Source organism: Notothenia rossii (assembly GCF_949606895.1).
Source record: "Notothenia rossii genome assembly, chromosome: 9".
Classification (NCBI taxonomy): Eukaryota; Metazoa; Chordata; class Actinopteri; order Perciformes; family Nototheniidae; genus Notothenia; species Notothenia rossii.
In genome coordinates this window covers 44380095-44405721 of record NC_136907.1, presented here as the reverse complement: position 1 = coordinate 44405721, position 25627 = coordinate 44380095, and the positions used below count along the sequence as shown (strand labels likewise).

The following is a 25627-nucleotide window of genomic DNA, read 5'->3' as shown; positions in this document are numbered from 1 at the left end:
AAATAAACAAGTTTCAATGTTTTTTCATATTGGATATTGTATGTTATTGGTTATGGCCATGTACTTATGATTTTATGATTATTTAAATGTAAAATTTTTGTTTCATATGGGTGTAGTCTCTTTATTTCCCCCTCAAAATGCTCCAGATTGATGCATTTAAGTCCAACATTTAAAAGAAAATCTTACCGGGGGAGCATGCCCCCGGACCCCCCTATATGATTTGAGGCCCGGCCCCACTGTTCCCAAATAGATTTGCAATTTTTTTTAAATAGTAACCCATCTCCATATGTTTCTTTTTGGGTAGTAGATTTAAACTAGAGGGCTATCACTTTGTGCAGCAACGCTATTGACAAATAAATCCAGCAAAATGGCACAAAAAACTGGTAGTGGCCTCAGGGACGAGGAGTCATTTAACCAGCCAGTAGGAGTCAAGCTTTACTTTCTTTTATATCCATAAAGAAAAAGTAAATCTGTTTACAGTTGTTTCATTATGGATGTTGAGAGGTATCCATATATCTCTTCATTTTGCTCTCAAAGTGCACCAGATTGATGCATCTAACTTCAATATTTAAAAAAAAATATCCGGGGGAGCATGCCCCCGGACCCCCCTAGACTAGAGGGTGTCAGGTCCACTCCCCACTTATAAAAATAGCACTTTACCACTGCACCCCCTCTAATCTCAGATGCACCCTGAGTCATTTTGTTTAAGTACAGTGAGCCTTTCTAAAATATACAGTAAAGAGACAAACCCACCAGCATTATAGGATATACTATGACTTTGTGCCAAATACTTGTTGCTGATTTAGAGTACTGGCACCTTTTTTATTCCAATTCAAGCACTGTGCATACTCATGTACAGTAGGTGGCGGTATGCACCTTTTAAGTTGTTTGCAATCCGCCAAAAGCAAGAAAAGAAGAAGAAGAAGAACAACTGGGAACACACTCTCAGTAGAGAACAAACAGTTCACTGTGAGAAAGGAGAAGAGACTCAAAGATTCGACCAAGACTCGACCAAGACGCTGCTGGTGAATATTTGTAAATGTATTAATCTGTTTGAACCATGTTTGATTAGATGTATTATTATTTCTAGTCCTGAGGTAAGAAGCTAAAATATAAGATGCTGAATATAATTGACTTTGTTGAGATGCATTTATTTTTGATTAAATGTTAAATTGAATTGTAAATTAAGAAATGAAAGTGCTTGTTAAAAGATGGCATGTTTTTCGTTGAAAATGTTTATTTACCTAAAGTGAATGAAAGTAATGTTTTGTGTTAAAGATTTTCAACCTGAATGAGCATCAAGAGGCCATCAAGAGGCTGAATGAAGCAATAAGGAATCTGCAATCAATCAAATAAAGAGAAAAGATTCAAATTTGAGTTGTCCTTCTTGCGTGAATCAAGCCATTTTCAAGTTTAGGCAGGAGTCAATAAAACCAACCGAATCATAACTTGACACCAACCGATCTGAGGGGACTCTCCCATTCTGGTACACTCTGAGAAGAAAATAAATAGATGTATTACTACCCAACATATTAATAATATTTTATGCCATTGTTTGTTTTTCACTTTGTTCTGACAGCTTGCTGCTCCACACAGAGAGAAGAGTAAAGAGGAGATAGTCTGTGTGAATTGCTTTAAATTGTGGGTTAGGGTAGATAGCCCCCATTGTTCTTTGACCTGTCAATCATCAAACCGGGGGTCATATTTCATTATGTGTTAATTTTTATCTGAAGTTGTACCCATAGATGTATAAAGAATAGTTCTACCGCAAAGTTATTCTCTGCGGGGACTTCCGGCAACAATCTTGATTCTGATTGGCCAGAAGACTCGAAAAAACTTCAGCAAAGATGTATTATTGACAAGATGATCACTACGTGACAGAAGTTTTCAAAACCGTTTATGGTCTCTGGTACTTCCAGTCCAACGCCGACTGCATGCACAGCGTTAGAAAATTGGGCCTTCAAAATAAAAGTTTGACTATTTCCCCCAACAAAAACCAAAAAAAAAGGTTTTTAAATTTTTATTTTTTTTATTTTCTTCACTCGCACATCTGCGACCCACTCGAAACGGGAGTGGGTGGAGACCCACCAGTTGAGAACCACTGAACTAGTGCTACGTTAATGTGGAAGTGGGCGTGGCTCGATCTAAACTGTGTTGGAAAAACGATAGACACATGAAGGTCAAATCATCACACTTGTACATGTAAAGCTTTACTTCAAGGCTTGATAAACATATTTAATCGATCTAATCATTTTTTGTCCCTGAAATTACTATTTGCTGATGCTTGTCTTTTTATAACTTAGAACTTCAGCTATGGAAAGACAACCTTAAAAACATTAAACATGTAACAACTCAGATGTGTTTATCACTGTTTACCAGTTAATTAATCCACCTTTCAGATGTTGTGATGTTGAATACACGATGCAAGGATTCTGCAGAAAATATAACTGTATAATATAAACAATATTATACAATCATTAAACTTATAGCAAGAAGCAGGCGTTTCAAAGGAAATACTGCTATGTTTCCTAATGTTCTTCCCGTATGTGTGTCACCAGTGGAGAAGAAAGAGAAAAGACCTGTGAAACCCAGAGAGCTGACTCCTTTTGATGGAATGGAGGTAACAACTAAAACACTGTGTCCTACTCCCCGCTTATCTCAGCTCTCAAACAGCATTCTGTAAATGTTGTTCTGTGTATTTCATGATCATTCTTCAGCGTTATAGCCTGATTAGCAGTGACACCAAATTTGAGTGCTCCATATTATGCAATAATGTATGACTTCCATTTAGGCCCCGTCCACACGGAGACGATATCAGTTGAATCCGCTAACGTTCTCTATTGTTTAGACGATTCGTCCACACGAGGCCGAAGCGGCAACACGGATTCGGAGCCCGAATCCAATACACTTTGATAACGGCTCCCAAAGTGGGTAGGTCTGAGGACGAAACGCTTGCGGCTCCGTGTGTACTGTACGATCATTCCCTGAAAACGATGACGCCGTAGCCCCGCCTCTCCCCACCTCTCCTGCTCACCCCCGCATCACCCGCGTCATTGCTGATGCGTTTCACCAACAACAACAACAATGGCAGATCACAGGGTTGCGTTCCTGCTCCAGACCAAGCCCCCAGGAAGTGGGCCGGACTCTGATGAGAATATTCGTTGTGGCCAAACGGCGGTACTACACTTCCGTTAGGTTGCTGGGCCCGGAAACACTTTTTCCCATTGACTTACATTGGGAAAGAGTGGTCTGTAAATCGTTGGATAATTTTTTTTAAACTACCCAGTATGAACGTTTGTATAGCCCTTATTAAAAACATTCGGTCCTCAAGTTGTAAAATGTGCTAATAACGTTATTCTGAGAGTTATTTTCCTCGGCATTATGAACGCGCATCTAACCCACGGGACCGCGCTGCCCGGCACGTTCATGTTACATGTTCTGACTAATAGTTTGGAGGATTTAGCAGCCTGGTATATTACAGTTTTAGCAGCATATATATATATATATATATATATATATATATATATATATATATATATATATATATATTACACATACATGGTTGGTATTTAACAAAAAGGGGTCTTATAGTCTGTGTTTTAGTGTGTGATATTGGTATTTATGGAAACATTTTACACCTTTCCTTCAAGTATTATACGTTTTTGTTACTTGTGGGGTACTTAACATGAATAGTCACAGTTAGTATCCTTTTACTCCATCACATTTCAAAGAGAAATAGGCTATTGTTATTTTAACTCCACCACAGTAGTAATCCATCATCAGCTTTACTTTTTAGATAAAGATTTAACTCTCAATTGATCATAACAGGCTTCAAAATACATACATTTTTATATATTACCAAGTGGTCTCATGTACAACCCACACAAGTATCATGCTAAATTAAGCTCTGTGGCTTGGATATCACTAGATCCTGTTATCAGCGTAATATAAAAGTACATAACGATTGAAGCGTAACTTAGCATAATTACTAGCTAGCTGCTAACTTCCGCGGCTGCCTCGTTAATATCAAATCCATCATAACAAATCCATTACCATGCTGTCATGAACGCGCGGTGCTGTTACATGTATGCAAATTGACGTGCTTAATGTGAACGAGCCTTTTGGGGGGCATGGTTAAAGTTGCGCATGCTCTATGAGCGCACATACGGGTACTTCTCAGGCATGACGGGTAATCTGTGACGTTTCGCTCTCACAAAAGTTGTCCCATTTTATCTTCATGCGCCAATGAGCAGCTCTCATAGGAATGAATGAGGCCCCGCCTCCCATGCTGTATCCAGTTCTTATTATAAATCCATGCTCCAGACGCTGCTGACCATGATACAGATGTTAGTGCAACATCTACAGCTCCTCTACCACAACCATCAGCAACAAGTGGACATGGAGAACTACATGAACTACATGTTGCTAAATCCACCGCGGAGAAGGGCAACCATGGCAACCATGCTCGGTGGGTCTTATTCGCTGCTTTTGGTGTATTTTGTGGCGTAAGTACAGCGCCACTTAAAGGCCCGGCATATGTACCACAACGTCTCCAGCGTTTTCGTGTGGACGGACATGTTTCTTGAGCCGATTCCGTGTGGACGGAAGACTTTTTTTGATATCGACTTCGGTTAATTTTAGTTTTCGTCTCCGTGTGGACGGGGCCTTAATCTATATGGCTTGTAGGAATCCAAGTGCATATTTAGCCATTGTTGATTGTTTTGATTATCATCATTTGTGTAAACCAAAATTAGTCAGTAACGGCAATTGTCAGCTGGATGTGATTTAAATGATTTGGTCCACCTGTGCTGTGCTGCTCTTGTCTGGAAAGAGAGAAATGGTGATCTGGTTCAGGTTCCTTTTGTTGACCGTACGGTTTGTTTTATTTTCTTTATTAAACATTGTGAAACTTTGCCTCAGGACGGACTGCTCATTGGGAACGAGTCATAACGATGGGCCAGGTGTTGCCTCTTAAGCAACATATTTTAATTGAAGTTTTGTCGCTACATGGCTGGTAAAAGAAGAAACCTAAAAGCTTAAAATCTACCTCTGTAGTAGTGTCATGCAATCTTATCCGTCAATAACAGTGTGTCTTTCTGTCTTCCTGTTTGTCTCTGCAGCTAAACGAGGAAGCCAATATAACCAGGGTGGATGAGTACATCGAGCTCCTGTACGAAGGAATCCCAGAGAAGATCCGAGGCTCTGCGCTCATCCTGCAGCTCGCACGCAACCCCGACAACCTGGAGGAGCTGCTTAACAACGGTATGGTGTCTTTCAAACTACTGCTACTGATGTTTAAAGAGTACTTTAACAGCTGCAGATGTGGGACATGTTGCCCTCCTCAAGCCAATCAAAGGGTTTGTCCTTTATTTTTGATTTATTGCACATCAAAAAGGCACATGTCAAATTCAAGACAATACAGTTCACAACAACAGAAAAAAGCTAAAGAAATAACCAGATAAAAGTTAATTATAACTAAATTAAATCATCTGAGTGGTCAATCAGATCATTTGTACATCCATTTCTTTCAGCATACAGTGGCATGAAACCTTGAACCTTTGGAATCCCTGGTTTTATGCATGAAAGTCACAATTATAGACTTTATAATGATATAACCCTAACCCACAATGTGCTTAACCTCTTAAGCACTGTTGGGACCCCCCAACATAATTTACAGTAATTTACAGTTTTTTTACTATGTTCAATCTGAATTTTCTTTAAAATAAAAAACATCTATATTGATTCTGACTTCTCTACATCCAACTCACAGGTTTATCATTACTTTGAAAGATGATACATTTTTGTGTGATATTACTAATATCACACAAACATTTATCATCTTTCATTACTTTATTGAATATACCCATAAAACATTCACAGTGCTGGTGGAAAAAGTGAACCTTTGGATTTAATAACTGGTAAATCCTCCTCCTCCAGATCAGTTCTGCACATCGTTCAGTGTTGGACCGTTTTTTCTCACAGAACTGCTTCCGCTCAACCATATCCTCAGGAGGTCTGGTGTTAGCGGCTCTCTTGGGGTCACTCCACAGTTCTCTATTGACTGAAACACTCAATTCAAGAAGACATTCTGCAATCCTTTACTTTGATAGTTAGGGTCATTGTCCTTCTGCACCACGCAACTTCAGTTGATCTTCAGCTAGCAGACAGCCACTCTGGCATTATCCTGTAGGATATCTTAATGAATTCGGAAACAGTTTTTCCCCCTGATGATGGCAAGCTGTCCGGCCCACAGGCAGCACAGCCGCCCCAAATCATGATGCTCCCTCCGCCGTACTTTACCGATGGGATGATGTTTTGATATACGGAGCCGTTTTCATGCCATACAGAGTGATGCGTGTTGTTCCCCTATAGTTAAACCTTGTTTTCATTCATTTACAAAACATTTACGCAGTATAACTGTGTGGTGTTCAGGTTCTCTTTGGCAAACTTCAGGCACACAGTGGTGTGATTCTAAAGAGCAGCGGCTTCCTCTGTAATGTCCTGCCATGGACACAATGCCTGATCAATGTTGTGCGTATAGTAGATTCATGAACTGAGAAGTAACCAGTTCCAATCATACCTACAATCCTTCAGCTGCTACTCTAAAGTACTTTTTTACCTCTTTGACTATTCTGCATGTCTTTGGATTCATCTTTGCTGGGCGCCTGTTTCTTGGGAGCGCAGCCACAGTACTAAATTGTCTCCATTTATAGAAAGTGTCAACCGATGAATATCTTAACTCGCGCGAAAAAAATCCTGTATAATCATTTTGCACAAACATGGCACTGTTTGTCAGAGCACTTCATCCTTCTGGGTTTCATGAAGAACAGCGCCAACGCCTGTGTGTATGGGAACGCCTCTGGTGCTGGTCCATTAACTGCCAGTGTTTCCCACAGATCTGAAATATACTTGGGGGGATGGTGGTAGCGGGGGTGGGCGGTTTGAGGTGACGTGCAACAACATTAACCTTTCTGTTGGTCGCTTGTTAGCAGACTCTTCACGCGATGGCAGAGCGTACAGGTACAGGCAGGGCCCATAATGATAGCCCTATAGTTTAAATCTACTACCCATACATAAACATATGGAAATGGGTTACTATTTAAAAAAATTAATGTATTTAGGAACCTATCCATGTAGGCCTGTCGCGATAATCAATAAATTGACTTATCGTACGATAAATAAAAATGGACTCGATAACTTTTCTGAGCTCGATAAATTGCAGTTTACATAAAGATGTGACCAGCATTTTAGCCTGGAGCGCTGTGGCTGCCAGGCGCGCTGTGAGGGGCGGGGCTGACACACAGCCAGGTCAGGACACTCCGCGTGCACGTGCAGCAGCATAGCAGCCAAATTAATAATATAGCGACAAGCGGGAGACAACGTGTGACTTACTCGCGGGGAATTTAAAGTGAAATGGAATTGGTTACAAAACCTAACGACACATCTCGATTCTCCGGTGTGGCAGTATTTTGGATTCAAACCAAATCAACGAGGCGAACCTACGGACTTGAATGAGCCGGGCGGTGTGTCGCATTGGTTTAAAAAAGGTAGCGACAAAAGCAGGCAATACCACGCATTTTAAACCACCTAAAACACAACCACCCCATTCCGTTTTTCCATCTGGGAGCAAACACGGCAGCTGGAGATGGAGAGCCCCTGCCCGACAATGCAAACATGTTGGTGTTCCTTGCTCGAAAACTTAGAAAAACAGATTTGGATATGGCCTGTTGAGGCATCTGGGTCTTTGACAGTGGACTGTACACTTGACTGTTGTTTTAAGGAGTTTTTTTTTGCTTGTGAGATAATGTGTGCTCATATTTATATTTATATTTATATATATGAGACAGAGAGAGCTCTGTTTTCCAGCCTGACTCTTATTTAATTTATTGTTTTGGTTGTGTGTGATTTAATTAATTTATTATAATTTAATTAATTTGTTTTATTTATTAATTTATATATTTTAATATTATTTCACATTTCATTTGCAATGTTGAATGTTCAATAAAAAGTTATGTTTGAAAGGATGTACTTGAATTATTATTATATATTATCATTATGTCTAAAATGGTCTTAAAACGGTGCCAACAATATTATCGTTTATCGCAATGATTTCCAGAAAAATGTATCGTCCAACACAATTAATTATCGTGACAAGCCTATATCCATGTGATTTTAAGTGGGGGTCGACCTCAAATCCTCTAGGGCAGCGGTTTTCAAAGTGTGAGGCGCGCCTCCCCTGGGGGGCGCCAGAGAGCTTCAGGGGAAGCGCAGCGTGAGACACAAAAGAACGAGAAAAAGACGAGTAAAGTGACACTTGCCCACTTGTGGCTGTCTGTGGAGACCGAGTTCCCCCACCTCGCCAAAAAGGCTGTAAAAGTGCTCATTCCCTTCACCTCCACCTGCCTGTGTGAGTGCAGGTTTTCCGCATTGACTTTGATCAAAAGCAAGTACCGTTAAAGGCTGCAGCCAGAGTATGATCTGCGTTTATTCCTGTGTGCATCAAAGACGCAGACTCATTGTTCCCACTAAAGTAGGGGTGAGTGTAATAAGGAGGCAAAGTTGACGTTCAGTGTGTTGCCGGGAGCATATAAGGATTTATCCACCATGTTGAAAATGTAAAAAAAAAAATGTCTTGAGAATACGGCGTGCGGAAATATACGGGTCGTGCTGCAGCTAGATGTGCCTGTCCTCTGTAAGAAGGTGTCGGTGACTGACATGCAAGGAAGAACGGCTGTCCACAGGCTGTTCCAACTTTAACAACTGTATTAACTTCCAGGGTAGTGAATTGAACATGCAATTGTAATTGGGTGTGTGGTATATTTTCATGCACGGACACGCATGTTCCACAACACATAAACTGAACAACACTACATTTTCCGATCGCTACCAGTGTCCTTGCGATCTTGTTATAATAACAAGTGCACATTACTGATGCAATATGGTTGAGACCATTCAGGCTTATTCTAGAGGGGTGCAAGGAATAGTCCCAGTAGTGGGCGAGTTTTATACAATATGTTTAAAACATAAAAATAAAAAGGTTTAAAAAAAGTTATTGTTTAATGTTTTAAGGTGGTGACGCTACTCAGCCAATCAAATCGGTGCAGTCAGCACAATAGATTCAAACACACACACACAGAGACGAGACAAGAGGAGAGAAACAGTCGGAGTAATTTCAAATGGCGGAAGGTAGACAGTGAAAACAGAGCATTTAATTACATTTTCTCTTACTGGACCTCTTTGAAATGCAATTGAATACCCCTGCATTATAGCAACAACAATAATAATTAAAACTGCGGTCGCACTTGTGCGCGCAGTGATGAGCGGGCCCTCGCGTCCGTGCACCTGTCGGGGAGGGCGGCCGGTCGTCCTGGCGTCAAGCAGAAGCGCGCGAGTACTCGGAAATGAGCCGTTTGTCATTCCTCTAATTTCGCGTCCCAGACTCCCAGGTCATCCTGCAGCAACCCGGAAACGGATGTCGGCGCGCGGTCTGGAAGGAAAAGTAATTTCTCTGAAGGCTCGTCGAGGATTGATTATCGAGGAGGCTGTCTGGAGAAGCCGTGACCGAGGATACACTGATTTAGAGGAGAGAGGAGTGTCTCTGGAGGAGCTATAACCGAGGGTACACTGAAGTATTCTCCGGAGACGATTTCAGCCAACAGTGATGTTTAAAAGAGGCGTGACGCATGGCTGGATGTCAACGAAGCACAGCTCTGCAAACTGTTCCAGTTGTGATTATAAGTTATTCAAGATGATCAAATGTGCATCAGACTTTCTGCCCTTTACCGTTTATTTTTCATGAAACCATATAGTGCTTCACATAATAAAATATACAAGGGCTGTAGCCTGATATATGTGTGTGTGTGTGTGTGTGTGTGGTGCAGACAGGCGGGTCTCAGTAGCTTAAAGGGGACCTATCATGCTATATAGTGTGCATCCAGACTCGGTGAGGACACTATCGATACTGACTCAGCAATCACTGTAAGTTATATTCTTGTTTAAATAGACTTCTCTGTTTCATTTATTCTACTCTGTATAATTGTTCTGTAGTTATTGTAGCTAAAACGGCGATTTCTGAGAGATTTTAAAATCTCAGATCTGCTCAAGTCCAGCAGCTGTAACTCAGGTCTCAGTGAGTCACGCCCCTCAAGTGTGCATTTCAATAGGTAGGAAGACTCTGCTGATTGCGTGAAGTGCAAAACGCTTCCCAGCCGAAAAACATTTTAAATAGCGCATTTCAAATCAGAATAACTGAGTGTGCATCCAGACTCGGTGAGGACACTATCGATACTGACTCAGCAATCACTGTAAGTTATATTCTTGTTTAAATAGACTTCTCTGTTTCATTTATTCTACTCTGTATAATTGTTCTGTAGTTATTGTAGCTAAAACGGCGATTTCTGAGAGATTTTAAAATCTCAGATCTGCTCAAGTCCAGCAGCTGTAACTCAGGTCTCAGTGAGTCACGCCCCTCAAGTGTGCATTCCAAGAGGTAGGAAGACTCTGCTGTCGCCCATCAGCAGAAAATAGTTAACTAATTACAGCGGCGTGCCCCCAAAGCTGTGAGAACTGAGCAATCAGGTATCCATCTTAGGTTGCGTTTTCCTGGAGCGTCAGCTTCAGCGTCAGCCAGACGAAGACTGACAAAGACATTAAGAGTCCTGTGGGAGTAAGACTGACAAAGACATTAAGAGTCCTGTGGGAGTAAGACTGACAAAGACATTAAGAGTCCTGTGGGAGTCACGTGGGAGGCAAAGAGGAGGCAAATCCTACTCTGATTGCGCCAAGTATCGCTGGTGTTATTTAGTTTTATTCAATTCTCTTGGGTTCTCTAGCCCCTCATGCTATAATCATGTGTATTTTCTGCATTCCTGTTCATGTGTCTTCTCGCAATTATCACTGGCCCCGTGTTTCTCCTAATCGATTTCACCGGCCTGCTCTCGTCTATCCCACATGCTCCACTGAGATCCAACATCTCGTTTCAGGGGGCCTGTGGAACTGCCAGTCAGCTGTCCCTAAGGCTGACTTCATCTCTGGCTACGCTTCCCTGCAGTCTCTGGATTTCCTTGCTCTCACGGAGACCTGGATCACTCCATCCAACACATCCACCCCAGCAGCTCTCTCCACAGCATATTCCTTCTCCCATACACCCAGACCCTCTGGCAGAGGAGGTGGCACTGGTCTCCTGCTCTCTCCCAAATGGAGCTTTTCCCTCTTCAAGCTACCTAATTTCACTCCTTCTACCTTTGAATTCCATGCCGTCACAGTAACCCATCCTATACAATTAACCATTGTTGTTCTCTACCGTCCACCAGGCGCCTTGGGGGACTTCTTGGAGGAATTAGATAATCTCCTCTCACACATCCCTGAAACTGGCCCTCCCGCTGTACTTCTCGGAGATTTCAACCTCCAGACAGGGAAGATATCTGAACTAACATCTCTGTTAACCACCTTTGCTTTCTCACTGTCTCCATCCCCACCAACTCATAAAGCTGGCAATGTCCTTGATCTCATATTCTCAAGGAACTGCTCTACTTCTAACCTCTCTGTAAACCCGCTCCACACATCCGATCACTTCTTCATTTCATTCTCTCTACCCCTTTCCAAACATAACAACCTAATCTCTTCTAACTCTGCTCCTGTCCGCCGTAACCTCCGTTCCCTCTCCCCCTCTACCTTTGCCTCATCGGTGCTCTCAGCCCTCCCTTCCTCTGACTCGTTCCAACTCCTGCCTCCAAACGCTGCTGCAAAAACTCTCCTCTCTACTCTCTCATCCTCTCTGGACTCTCTCTGTCCTCTCACATCGCGGCCGGCTCGTCAGTCCCCTCCTGCTCCCTGGCTAAATGACGCACTGCGTGCTAATAGAACCATCCTTCGGGCAGCAGAGCGGAAATGGTGGAAATCCAAACACCATGACGACCTCCTAACCTATCAGGCTCTCCTCTCCTCTTTCTCTGCTTCCATCTCTCAGGCAAAAAGCACTTTCTTTCAAGATAAGATCCAATCTTCCTATTCCAATCCCAAAAAACTATTTTCTATCTTCTCCACCCTCTTGGACCCTCCCAAAGCACCTCCCCCCTCCTCCCTTCTGTCAAGCGACTTTGTTAACCACTTTGAAAAAAAGGTTGATGATATTCGCTCTTCCTTTTCTGACTCACCTTTACTCACCGCTGGGTCACCAGACCCTCCCTTCACCCACACACTGACCTCCTTCTCCCCTCTCTCTCCAAGTGAGGTTCTTACCCTCGTTACCTCTGCCCGTCCTACCACCTGTTCTCTGGACCCTATCCCCTCAAACCTCCTTCAGACTATCGCTCCTGATATTCTACCATTTCTCACCCATTTCATCAACACTTCTCTAACTTCTGGTCACTTTCCAAACAGTCTCAAGGAGGCAAGAGTAAACCCTCTCCTTAAGAAACCCACTCTCAATCCGTCTGATGTTATTAACTACAGGCCCGTCTCTCTCCTCCCGTTCCTGTCTAAAACACTTGAACGCGCTGTCTTTAAACAACTCTCCTGTTATCTCCATCAGAACAACCTTCTGGATCCGCACCAGTCTGGTTTCAAGGCAGGTCACTCAACAGAAACTGCTCTCCTTGCTGTCTCTGATGAACTGCACACTGCTAAAGCAGCCTCCCTCTCCTCTGTCATCATCCTTCTGGACCTGTCTGCTGCATTCGACACGGTGAACCATCGGATCCTCCTTCGCTCTCTCCAAGAACTTGGAGTTTCAGGCACTGCACTTTCCCTCCTCACCTCATACCTCAACGACCGCACCTACAGGGTTACTTGGAGAGGGTCCGAGTCCGACCCTTGTCAATTAACTACAGGGGTCCCTCAGGGCTCGGTTCTTGGTCCCCTCCTCTTCTCCCTGTACACAAACTTGCTCGGGTCTGTCATTAGCCCGCATGGTTTTTCATACCACTGCTACGCTGACGACACCCAACTAATTCTGTCCTTTCCCCGCTCAGAGACCCAGGTCGTCGCACGCATCTCTGCTTGCCTAGCAGACATCTCTCGGTGGATGTCTGCTCATCACCTCAAGCTCAACCTTGACAAGACTGAACTGCTCTTCCTTCCGGGAAAAGATTGTCCCACTCTTGACCTAACAATCAACATCGGCACCTCTGTTGTTTCCCCGACTCAGACTGCAAGGAATCTGGGTGTGGTCCTAGATAACAAATTGTCCTTCACTGCAAACATCGCTGCTACAACCCGCTGCTGCAGATACACGCTTTACAACATCAGGAGGATACGTCCCCAGCTGACCCAGACATCAGCGCAGATTCTGGTCCAGGCTCTCGTCATCTCACGCCTAGACTACTGCAACTCCCTCCTGGCTGGTCTACCTGCATGTGCCATCCGACCTCTACAGCTCATCCAGAATGCAGCGGCTCGTCTGGTCTTCAACCTTCCCAAATTCTCCCACACCACACCGCTCCTCCGCTCCCTTCACTGGCTTCCAGTAACTGCTAGAATCCACTTCAAGACACTGGTACTTGCGTACCATGCTGTGAATGGATCTGGCCCTTCCTACATCCAGGACATGGTTAAACCGTACACCCCAGCACGTGCACTCCGCTCTGCATCAGCCAAACAGCTCGCTGCACCCGCACTGCGAGGGGGACCCAAGTTCCCGTCAGCAAAAACACGTGGGTTTGCTATCCTGGCTCCAAAATGGTGGAATGAGCTCCCCATTGAAATCAGGACAGCAGATAGCTTACACATCTTCCGACGCAAACTGAAAACTCATCTCTTTAGACTCCACTTCGAGCGATAGAATTACTAACAAAGCACTTATATACTAATAAAGGGCTGGCTTTCTAAATGCCAGTTGAGTAGCACTTGAAATGTTTGGCTCTATGAAACCTGATGTACTTATATGATTCTGTTTTCTTAAAGGTTGTATCTTCCTGGTCGAATGCACTTATTGTAAGTCGCTTTGGATAAAAGCGTCAGCTAAATGCAATGTAATGTAATATTTGAATAATATATGGTAGGGCCATACCTATTTAAGGTATGTTTATAAGTTTTATTTTTCAAAATACCAAACAGATCATGCATTTTAGCCATGCCTCATTTTGCCTCACTCCAGCTCTGTCTTTGCATGAGCTGGAGCTGACACCCCCCCCCCCCCCCCCCCCCCTGCAAAGGAGGGGGCGAGGCACAAGCGTCATGTTACCATGCTGTTGCTATGCTGTTGCCATGCCACTGCAACCTCTCATTCCCCTGATAGGTGGAGAGTTGACCATACAGGTGAAGTGACATCATAGAGGTGCAAATCAGAATCCACATGTATCAAATCCGTTGCAGCCCTATTTTTAGGTCCCCTTTAAGGTAGTATGTGACATATAAATGGTCAAAAATGGTACATTCTCCATTAGCTTACGAGCTCCATGTTCAAGCGATCGACTATTCCTTCGCAGTGTTGCATCACATTGGTTGCCCTAGATTGGAATTTTTCCGATCATTTCCCTATGACGAATTAGCACAAATGTGCTTAAAATGCATGAAAAACGCCCATTTTTCAAAATGGCCAGCTTTCTGGGGGGCGGGGCTAATGAAAAGCAATTTGAAATATGTGTGAAATAATAATAGCAATGTGTATACAGCATTTCGTGAATATCGGAAAAACTATATGCAAACAGTTTGGAGCAATTTGCGACATGTAAATCGTCAAAAATTGTGTATTCGCTGTTAGCTTACGACCTCCACGAGTGATTTTTCAAAAATGTGCTCCGCAATTAAGTATCATATTGGATAGGGGCTAAACTTGTCCTGGATTGGAATTTTTCCGATCATTCCCCTAGGAGGAGTTGGCAAGAATGTGCTTAAAATGCATGAAAAATGCACATTTTTCAAAATGGCCGACTTCCTGGGGGGCGGAGCTAATGGAAGGCAATTAGAAATATATGTGTGCAATCATAATAGTAATGTGTATACAGCGTTTCGTGAATATCGGAAAAACTATATGCGAGCAGTTTGGAGCAATTTGCGCCATGTAAATCGTCAAAAATTGTGTATTCGCTGTTGGCTTACGACCTCCACGAGTGATTTTTCAAAAATGTGCTCCGCAATTAAGTATCATATTGGATAGGGGCTGAACTTTTCCTGCATTGGAATTTTTCCAATCATTCCCCTAGGACAGGGGTCGGCAACCCGCGGCCCACGGGCCGCATGCGGCCCTTTAAGCCCTCTGCTCTGGCTCCCTTGAGTTTAGACAAAAATAAGAAGGAAATAAAATAAAAGTATTTGTAGGACTATTTATATTTTGTTGCATGGTTGAAAATGTTTCGTATCTTGTATTTTGAGGTGATACTGTGACACATAAATAAAAAACAAAACGGTTTTAATTAGGTCAACTAAAATATGCGTCACATCCTGCTACGGTCCCGCGCCAGCGCCTTTTCCTGCGGGTGAATAACCTGACCCCCGGCTCGATGAGCGAACTATGGATAAATCAAAGAAAAGTACCGGAGGAACACAGGATTTAATTCTGTGTGGACAGAGTTATATGCTTTCACAGCAAACGATGCTGGTTTACCAGTATGTTTGATATGTAGAGAGAAGTTGTCAAAGGTGCTGCACTGCAGCCTTTACGTATCGAGAAACAACGGGAAAAACACGGAGAGGAAGACAGCTGACGATCTTCAGTCATAATTCAATGGGGTATGTAATTTATTTCAGAAAACACTTGTTGTTATATTCAATGGAATGCTCTTAACATCCTGATATCAATGAATATATTAAATGCTTTGACAATAAATACATACAAAAATTAATCTCTGGAAGCCGTAGCGCTGTAAAAAGCACGACCAGTCATCTGAGCCGGCCCGGCTAAAATAACTGGATGGCCTACCTGCCTGTCAGCCTGTCAGCCTTCCATCTGTGCACACATTTATCTCGTGCCCTCATTGGTCATGTGCGCGCTCGTGTGTGTTGGAGGAGGGGCTCTGTGAGGAAGCCTGAAGGAAGAGGCATATTTTTTCCGGTTGTGTATTTTCAAATTCTAGCGCACTCGAGCTGGTTTCTCCATTCTTACCTACCCCACCTTTAACTATTTTTAGGGTGCAGCTATGTTTTATTTATTTCAAAGTGGGCCCATTTTAATAATATTTTTGTTCCTTCAAATGTGCAGAGGACTCCCCAAGTGCTGTGTTTAATTTATTTTAAAGTAGGCCTGTGTATTATTTTTTAATTCTCCTTATCGGAGTTCTTTGTTTCTTATTAGAGGTTAACAGTTTTATATAATGTAATAAATAGCCTAATAAATGCAAAAAAACTGTAGTTTTTGTCTGATATAACAATAAATACAACTTTATTAGCTATCAAGCTATGAAATATTTTTTGCGGCTCCAGACAAAAAAATGTTTGGGGAAAAAGGAGCAAAATGGCTCTTTTGGTCAAAAAGGTTGCAGACCCCTGCCCTAGGAGGAGTTCGCAAGAATGTGCTTAAAATGCATGAAAAACGCACATATTTCAAAATGGCCGACTTTCTGGGGGGCGGGGCTAATGGATGGCAATTTGAAATATGTGTGTAATCATAATAGTAATGTATATGTAGCGTTTCGTGAATATTGGAACAACTATATTTGAGTAATTTAGAGTAGTTTGGAGTCATTTGCGACATGTAAATCGTCAAAAATGGTTTATTCGCTGTTAGCTTACGACCTCCACGATTGAGCTATCAAAAATGTTCTTCTCAATTTAGCATCATATTGGATAGGGGCTGAACGTGTCCTGGACTGGAATTTTTCCGATCATTCCCCTAGGAGGAGTTCGCAAGAATGTGCTTAAAATGCATGAAAAACGCACATATTTCAAAATGGCCGACTTCCTGGGGGGCGGGGCTAATGGAATCTATTTACAAATATGTCCGCAATTCCATGAGGAATGTCTGTGCCAAAATCCGTGAAGTTCTGAGAAACTATATGTGACTACCACACAATAGGGGGCGCTAGTAAGCTGTTTTTTTGAAAAATTACGTTTTTTTTTTTCACATTCTCGAAAAGGTCGTGGACTCTGACGTGTGTCCCAAGTTTTGCGTTCGAAGCTCATTTTATGCTATCGCAATAAAAAAAAAAAATGTATAGGCCACGCCCACATTCTGAATGTTTTGCGACACTTTAAATCAGAGTTTGTAGTCACCCTGAGAGTATGTCTAAAAAATAAATAAAAATAATTAGTCCATCCGCTCTTGAGTTATAAATTGGTGGTGTTTTTGGCGCCCCCTATAGTCCAAAATGAAAATGCTTTGGTATGCCTATTCCCCAAGACAGTTTGCACCTATCTACCAAAATCTGTGTTGTTTGAATACATTGTTGATGAGTTATGAGCATTTCTTTCTAAGCCCCGCCTTTTTGCGATTACGTTTTGATTGACGGCGGCAACATTTATCGTCTTAACATGCTCATTTTCTACGGTAATGTGTCTGACCCTCCACCAATGCTGGATATGAAGTTTGGGGTTGAAAAACTGAAAATTGAAATTTAAGTGAATATTTAACTGTTTTGAACATTATGCTAATTTAGAAGAACAAAAATGTAGGCGGAGCTTAGGGTTCCAAGAGGATTATTTGTAGAGCAGGTCCACCCGGATATGTGTGCAAAATGTCAGGTCATTCGGAGTTACGGTGCGACTTTGTAAATGTATTCCGAAATGGGATTTTGATAGGTGGCGCTATTGAGCACGTTGGAATATTTTAACCCATTGACTCCAGAATTTTGCAATTTTTACGGGTCCTGGCGTCCGTGCAAAATTATACAACTTTGTCAGCATCCTAAAGGCCTCAAAAACAGGAAAAATGGTGACTAAAAATAGTAATAATAATAATAATAATTCCACCAATAACAATAGGTTTCCTCGCACTTCGTGCCAGGACGCCGTCGGGTCCTAGCACATCCGTGCTCGGGCCCTAATAATAATTCCACCAATAACAATAGATTTCCTCGCACTTCGTGCTAGGACACCGTTGGGTCCGAGCGCTCCGTGCTCGGGCCCTAATAATAATAATAATAATAATAATTCCACCAATAACAATAGCTTTCCTCGCACTTCGTGCGAGGACGCCGTTGGGTCCTAGCACATCGTGCTCGAGCCCTAATAATAATTCCACCAATAACAATAGGTTTCCTCGCACTTCGTGCTAGGACGCCGTTGGGTACTTTTTAGGGTGCAGCTATATGTTTTATTTATTTCAAAGTGGGCCCATTTTAATAATATTTTTTTCCCCTTCAAATGTGCAGAGGACTCCCCAAGTGCTGTGTTTAATTTATTTTAAAGTAGGCCTGTGTATTATTTTTAATTCTCCTTATCAGAATCAGAATCCCTTTCTTAGTCCCACAGAGGGGAAATTTGCAGCGTTACAGCAGGAAAGAGCCACAGACAGCTTAGTGTAGCATATCTGAAATGCGTTAAAGTACTAAGTTATAATATAATAAACAATAAACAATATGCTAAAAAAGTACTAAGTTATAATATAATAAACAATATGCTAAAAATAAAATAAAAAAGTTACATAATTTTCAAAAATACAGATCAAAAACAAATCAAATCTACAAATCAAATCCTGTAGCAGTCCTTATAGGAGTTCTTTGTTTCTTATTAGAGGTTAACAATTTTATATAATGTAATAAATAGCCTAATAAATGCAAAAAAACCTGTAGTTTTTGTCTGATATAACAATAAATGCAACTTTATTTGCTATCAAGCTATGAAATATGTTTTGCTGCTCCAGACAAAAAAATGTTTTGGAAAAAGGAGCAAAATGGCTCTTTTGGTCAAAAAGGTTGCAGACCCCTGCATTAGACCAATCACTACCCTCTCAAATGGAAATATGTGTTTACATAAATGGTGACCACACCGTTTGAGACCCACTGAGAACTTAGACTAAGTTAACTATCTAAACACTCACCGGAGCTCAGGTTATTCGGGGGTTGAATGACACACAGAGACCAATCAAGGGCTTTGATTTATGATCTGTATAGTGGCCATGTCGGCAGGCCACATCATGTAGAAAGCCATTCACCCTGTGTGAGGCAGGCCACTTAACAGGCCAGAAGGAGCCAAGATCAGAGCAAGGGAGCGAGGGATCATTTTCCACAAGTGAATCGATGGCAGATGGCGTCGTGGTCACGGGCGAATAAAAAAAAACATTATTAAAAAAAACAAACAAAAAAAACCTAAATGGGTTGCAAAATATACTTGGGCGGCCGTTACTATACCTGGGCAGCCCGCCCAAGTATAGTCTGTGTGGGAAACCCTGAACTTTATATTTTGAAATGTTAGGAGCCAAAATTGTGATGATTATAAATCATCCAATATTGAAAAGCATCCCAAAGGTTCCTACATAATCTGCAGATGGATCTTTTGATGGTTTCTCACTGAAAGTTAAGTAGAATCTTTGATGTGGGAGTCATTACACAGTTACACTTCTCTAGCTAGTTGGAAGTGGTTCATAGCTGAACTGTACAATTATTATTGTATATATGGGATAATCTGCATGCTTTTAGGTGGCTTTATAACGATAGTTACGTATGTACGGTTCTATGAATACTGGATGACCGCCAGAGGCGGTGCTTTAGCACTGGATATCTTCTGTCTCGCGCATGCGTAGGTCGAATATTTATATCAACAAAGTCACGTGTGACCTCGTATGACCCCGGAAGGCATAAGTTCCGGTGTTGTCAATGAGTTCAGTTCTATGGAATCTTCTCGCGGAAACACGAGATTCCGACTGACCAAGAAACTTTGGCGGTCATCCAGTATTCATAGAACCCTTTTCTGGCCCCATAAAATCGTGGTCCCAGGGCCAGGAACAACCAGGCTGAGTATGTGACGTCAACACTCTCGACTGCTGATTGGTCAGAGAATATCGTCACAATCAGCGCGCGAGATAATCCCTAGCGTCGCATATACATAGCGAAGCTTGCAGCATTTTTATAAATGGCATTTTTGTTAACAGAGGAGCTACACAAATGGCAAAGAAAAGCACGCCGTGGTCGGTCGACAAAGTGACGACGTTCCTACATTATATTGCAGATGATAAGATCTAGCGGGACGGAAGCGATTCGCCCTTAAAGAAAAAAGAAGATCATCCAGCGGGAGCTCGACGGAACAACTCGCAATTTAAAAGTGTTTCAGGAGGTCTCTACACTAATGTCCACAAGCGGTTACTCGAGGACTGTCGTGCAGTGTAGGGAAAAACTCAAAAAGAGGAAGAGTGAATATCGCTTTGTCAAGGATAACAACAACACGAGTGGTGGTTTGAGCTAATGGACACCATTTACGGCCATAAACCGGCTAAAGTTGGGAGGGAGGGAGGCCTGGACTCTGCAACGGTGTTACTGGATTCTCTGCATGGTAAGTTTTTGCTTACGCTCTGTTATTTGCTTAAGCGTTGTGTCCCTATCTGTTCTAAAGCTCACTTCTAACAAAGAAGTCTATTTTATCCTTACATTTATGTTCGACAACCCATGCTTTTATGGAGCCCCGAAGGCTAGCTAGCTAGCTAAGGCAGATAGCATTAGCTAGAGCTATTGTTTGCTAACACCATATGTGCCATTGTTTACGTTCAGTTTTTCTTTTCTTTAGTTGTTGTTGCTATTTTAGTATTGTGCTGCAGTAGTTTGTGGAATTAACAAGTCATGTTTCTGTTTGTAGATGATTACATTGGGGACTAGCGAGGAGGAACAGTCCCGAACAACGTCCTTCGCATCAACTCCAACTGGACCACAGACACCAACGCCGAGCGCCAGCTCCACACCGCAGCGTGTGGTTCTAGGTAAGAAATAGGCTGGAATTGTGACTTTTTTTAAACTTTCGATCATCCATAGTCAGTAAGTAAAATAAGCTATACCACTGTGTGGGAATGCTCTGGTACAAGTAAAGTATAGCAGCTAGTACAATTGTGTGTGACTTCCTATCATATACATATATTTATATTCATTATCAACAGGCTGGAAATTCACAATCATTGTAAACATCTATGGCCAGAACTTTCTTTAGTTCATCCTTACTGTTGTTCTGTTTATACATTTTATTCTTATATCCTTGTGACCTGTACCTGTCCTGTTTTTTTCATTCTTATTGCTAATTCTTATTGTTATAATTATCTTGTCACCCAGGCAAGAGGAAACAAGGAGGAGAGGATCTGGCCCAGCAGGAACGGCACCTGGTCCAGCAGAAGGAAGACCGGGCCCAGCAGGATCAGCACTTGAACCGGACCTTGGGGGAGGCGAGGGAGTTGGAAGCAGCCTTGAGAAGGGAGGAGATCGCTCAAGCAGAGACCTTTTTAATTTAGCCTTCCTGCGCAATCTTGGCCAGGTGCTAGGGGGAATGGGCAGCTGACGTGCCCCGTCTCCTCCGCCTCTGTGATACAACAAATAACCTCTGACTGAGATTATATTGTTTATTTACATTTGTACTTTCTTGTTTATTTATCTTTAAAATGTTTATTTTTACAATCAATGCCATGTATTTCTATGCTGCTGCAATACAACATTTCTTTTAAAAGTATTTGTATTGTACAATGTTATGCCTTTTTATGCTGCTGCAACAAAATACTTCCCAAATTGGGATCAATAAAGTACTTCTTTGACTTATCGCTTGTTGATAAATAATTGCTCCCAACAGCGATTATACAGAAAGATGGCATCATCTATCTCTGCAGTCAGAAATATAAACACCATCATCGTCCACAAAGCATTGTACAGGGGTTTATGGATTTAAGAGAATACTTATCACAGTGAAACCTTTATCATTTGCTGTTGCAATTAAAGCAAATAAGAGAATAAATACTTGGTTAAACAATACATTTTAACTCTTTTGCAGGACAACTCTGCATACTGTTTGAAATTGAGTTTGCTAGCTTGAGGTCCTCCTCTAAAACATAACATTACATATTTTGTAATAGTATTAAGAATACATGATAAATAAATAATACATGTAGTAAACATTTTTCAATTGTAATCCTCGTTGTGCTAGACTCAAACAACACATTGCTTATATATTTCAAAGAGAACAAAAGAAAAAACCTATACAAAGAGAGCGGTGCACAGCGCTTAATATTTACTCGCACTATATTTCTGTTTACATGTTATTGTGTTGCACAGTTGGAGGAGCCTGTGACCTAAGATTTTCATTGTCATAACCACACTGTAGCTATGTTCGTATGACAAAATAAAAAACCTTGAAACTTGAGGCGGTGTCTTTCAGACAAACCATCATAATAATCATATATTATTATGCTGTGGATACTTTAACCTCCATCCATGTTTACAATGTTTTACACTTGCATTTATGAATATAGTTTTGCTGCGTTTTACACTTTTGTATTTATGTTTATAGTTTGCTTTGATATTTGCTTAATTTATTGGATTATTATTATGGGGCAGTAAGTACTGGTGCTTGAAATTCAAATATTTACTAAATAGTCAATTCTGATAACATTTTTTTTGTTTAAATCATTTGACAAACACATGTATGTGAAAAAAAGAGATTTATTTATGTTCAATACAATGAATATTTAGGTATTACATTATACATTCTAGGTATTCAGGTAGTGCATCAGACCATCTCGTATGTCCCTGCCCTCCTCCTCTTCTGAAATACACAAACAAAAGCATACATATTTTAATACGCATAAGTGGTAGCTACAATTAATTAAACACTTGAAACACTTTGGTCGTATACTGTAGGGAGCGTGAGCCTAAACACATTGCTAGTTAGCGAACGTTAGCTTACCAAGTAGCATTGTAGTCTAGAAGAAGAATAAGAAGTAGTCGTGATTTGAGTCGTCCTTTAGTCTCTGCGGCGTTGTAGGACTGCCAAAACTCCCACGACAGCTTCTTCTATACCTCGTCTTGCTATAAGCCGCCTCTTTGTTGTGATAAGAAGCCACACAGTAAAAACAAGCAAACGATCGCTTCCACATCCTCCATTGTTGTGTGTGTTGTGTCGCATTGAAGATGACGTCACGGCAGTTTTAAGCAGCGTCGCTCCGCTCGCCAAAAAGCCGATCGCTCCGCCTACACTGCGTTACTATAGATACCACCCCAGTTCCTAAACTCTAATGGAAACGCTCCATAAAGCGAGCCGGTCCTAACAAGGCCTAACGAGGCTTAACGAGGCCAAGCAAGGCCGGGCTCAGCGCTGCGGTGGAAATGCGCCATTAGTGCTTTAGCACTGGATGACCTATACCAACAGAGTCACGAGGAAGTCGGAATACTCCCCCTATAAGGATGGCCTAGGCTGACTCTGCAGGAGGACCACACCCAGCGGGTGAGGGGAGGCAACATTCACCCTGTAGTATCTGGCGAATGTGCTCTGGGATGCCCATGTGGCCGCAGCACATATGTCCTTGCACCTTAGGGAGGAACGCTGTGTTCGGCCATAAGGTGACAACTGAGCCATCTGAGTTCCACCTCAGACACGAGCTGTTCACGAACAAGGCCTGAAGCTCGCTTACACGCTTTGCTGAGGTGATTGCAAAAAGGAAAGCAGTCTTAGCTTAGAGCCACTCCAGTTCTGCCTGTAACAAAGGTTCAACAAGAGGCGAGCATAGGGCATCCAGCACGAAGGGCAGGTCCCATGTAGGAGCCCTTCGGATATTCGGGGGGCGAAGCCTCAGAGCTCCCCCTTAAAAAGAGTACACTGTGCTGTTGTCAGCCCTTGCTTGTTGAGCTGATATAGCAGCGACATACACCCTGGATCAGTTCCCCACTCTCTCAAACTGGCTGCTGTCACACACATTCTCAAAAGACCTGGACTCACACCTGAGATCATGACCAACTTCCGGCCCATCTCAAATCTCCCCTTTCTGTCAAAAATACTTGAACGTGTCATTGCCTCACGACTAAAATTCCACCTCAGCTCCAATGACCTCTTTGAGCCATTTCAATCCGGTTTCCGATCAAAGCACAGCACCGAAACAGCTCTTCTCAAAATCACAAACGACCTCCTCCTCTCCTCTGACTCCGGCAAGCTGAACATCCTCATCCTCCTCGACCTCACCGCAGCATTCGATACCATCAACCACACCATCCTGCTGTCCCTCCTCGAATCATCACTCAACATCACTGACCCTGCACTCTCCTGGCTGAAATCTGACCTCACCGACAGACATCAGTTTATCAACATCAAAAACTGCACCTCCTCCACTGCTCCTCTGTCCCAAGGCGTCCCCCAGGGTTCGGTGCTTGGCCCCCTCCTTTTCATCCTCTACATGCTCCCCCTTGGCAAAATAATTTGTCGCCACAACCTTCAATTTCACTGCTACGCCGATGACATCCAACTTTATATCTCAACAAAAACCATCACCCCCACAACACACTCCACTCTCACCAACTGTCTCTCAGAAATAAAAGCATGGATGCAAACAAACTATCTCCAACTGAACAGCGCCAAATCAGACATCATCATCGGCCCCCCATCCCGTATCAAAGACATCCAGAATTTCAACTTCACCATTGACAGCCACACTCTATCTCCCCCCCTCACATCCGCAACCTCGGAGTCATTTTCGACAGTCAGCTCAAATTCAACCACCACATAAATCACATCACCAGGACCGCCTTTTTCCACCTCAAAAACATTGCCCGTCTCCGCCCATCACTCTCCTCCTCTGCTGCTGAAACCCTGATTCATGCATTCATCACGACTCGACTACTGCAATAGCATCCTCTATGGCATACCATCCAACCTCCTCAATAAACTCCAACATATCCAGAACTCTGCTGCCCGCCTCCTCACCCACACCCGCTCCCGAGACCACATCACTCCCATCCTCCAGAACCTCCACTGGCTCCCCGTCCGTCAAAGAATCCACTTCAAAGTCCTCCTCATTACTCAAAAAGCCCTCAACAATCAGGCCCCCCCCCTACCTCACAGACCTGCTGCACCACCACACCCCTTCCCGCTGCCTCCGCTCATCAGAAACCAACCTCCTATCCATCCCCACCCGCACCTATCACCGGACCTGGGGGGACAGAGCCTTCTCCGTCGCTGCCCTCTCCCTCTGGAACTCACTCCCACAACCCATCAGAGACTGCACCGACCTCACCACCTTCAAAAAAATCTCACAAAAACTCACCTCTTCAATCTGGCTTTTAATGTGTGATTTTTTTTGTATTATTTGACTTTAACTTTAACTATATATTTATTTGTTGTTTCTTTCTTCTCTTTTCTTTTCTCTTCACTATAATCTGTAAAGCGTCTTTGAGCACCTATAAAAGCGCTAACAAATTAAATCTATTATTATTATTATTATATGTCGTTGCCACTCTTTGCATATCATGTATTTTGTTTTTTTACCATATTTGTAAAATGTAATTTCCTTAAATGTTTTATGTGAGGGAATGGAAAGTAGCTCAAAGCTAAATCTGTGTCTCAGTCTGTGTTCTTATACCTGTAAGACTCAGGTTACCTGACGTGTGTGTGTGTGTGTGTGTGTGTGTGTGTGTGTGTGTGTGTGTGTGTGTGTGTGTGTGTGTGTGTGTGTGTGTGTGTGTGTGTGTGTGTGTGTGTGTGTGTGTGTGTGTGTGTGTGTGTGTGTGTGTGTGTGTGTGTGTGTGTGTGTGTGTGTGTGTGTCTGTGTGTGTGTGTGTGTGTGTGTGTGTGTGTGTGTGTG

General features: G+C 42.5%; 2 protein-coding genes across 2 annotated transcripts in view; both read left to right on the top strand.

Annotated features, from left to right (window-relative positions):
- LOC307019879 (kinesin-associated protein 3-like) overlaps window positions 1-25627 on the top strand; it is a 68368-nt gene that overhangs the window by 14246 nt on the left and 28495 nt on the right. Inside the window, exons 4-5 of the mRNA XM_079650982.1 lie at window positions 2559-2620; window positions 5121-5262. Coding sequence (XP_079507108.1) covers window positions 2559-2620; window positions 5121-5262 — 204 coding nt within the window. The remainder of the gene's footprint in view (window positions 1-2558; window positions 2621-5120; window positions 5263-25627) is intronic.
- On the top strand, window positions 10439-25625 carry LOC307018282 (uncharacterized protein). Its single transcript, XM_079648444.1, has 2 exons — window positions 10439-20782; window positions 21126-25625. The coding sequence occupies exon 1, from the start codon at window positions 10850-10852 to the stop codon at window positions 13778-13780; it is 2931 nt and encodes a 976-aa protein (XP_079504570.1). The 5' UTR covers window positions 10439-10849; the 3' UTR covers window positions 13781-20782; window positions 21126-25625.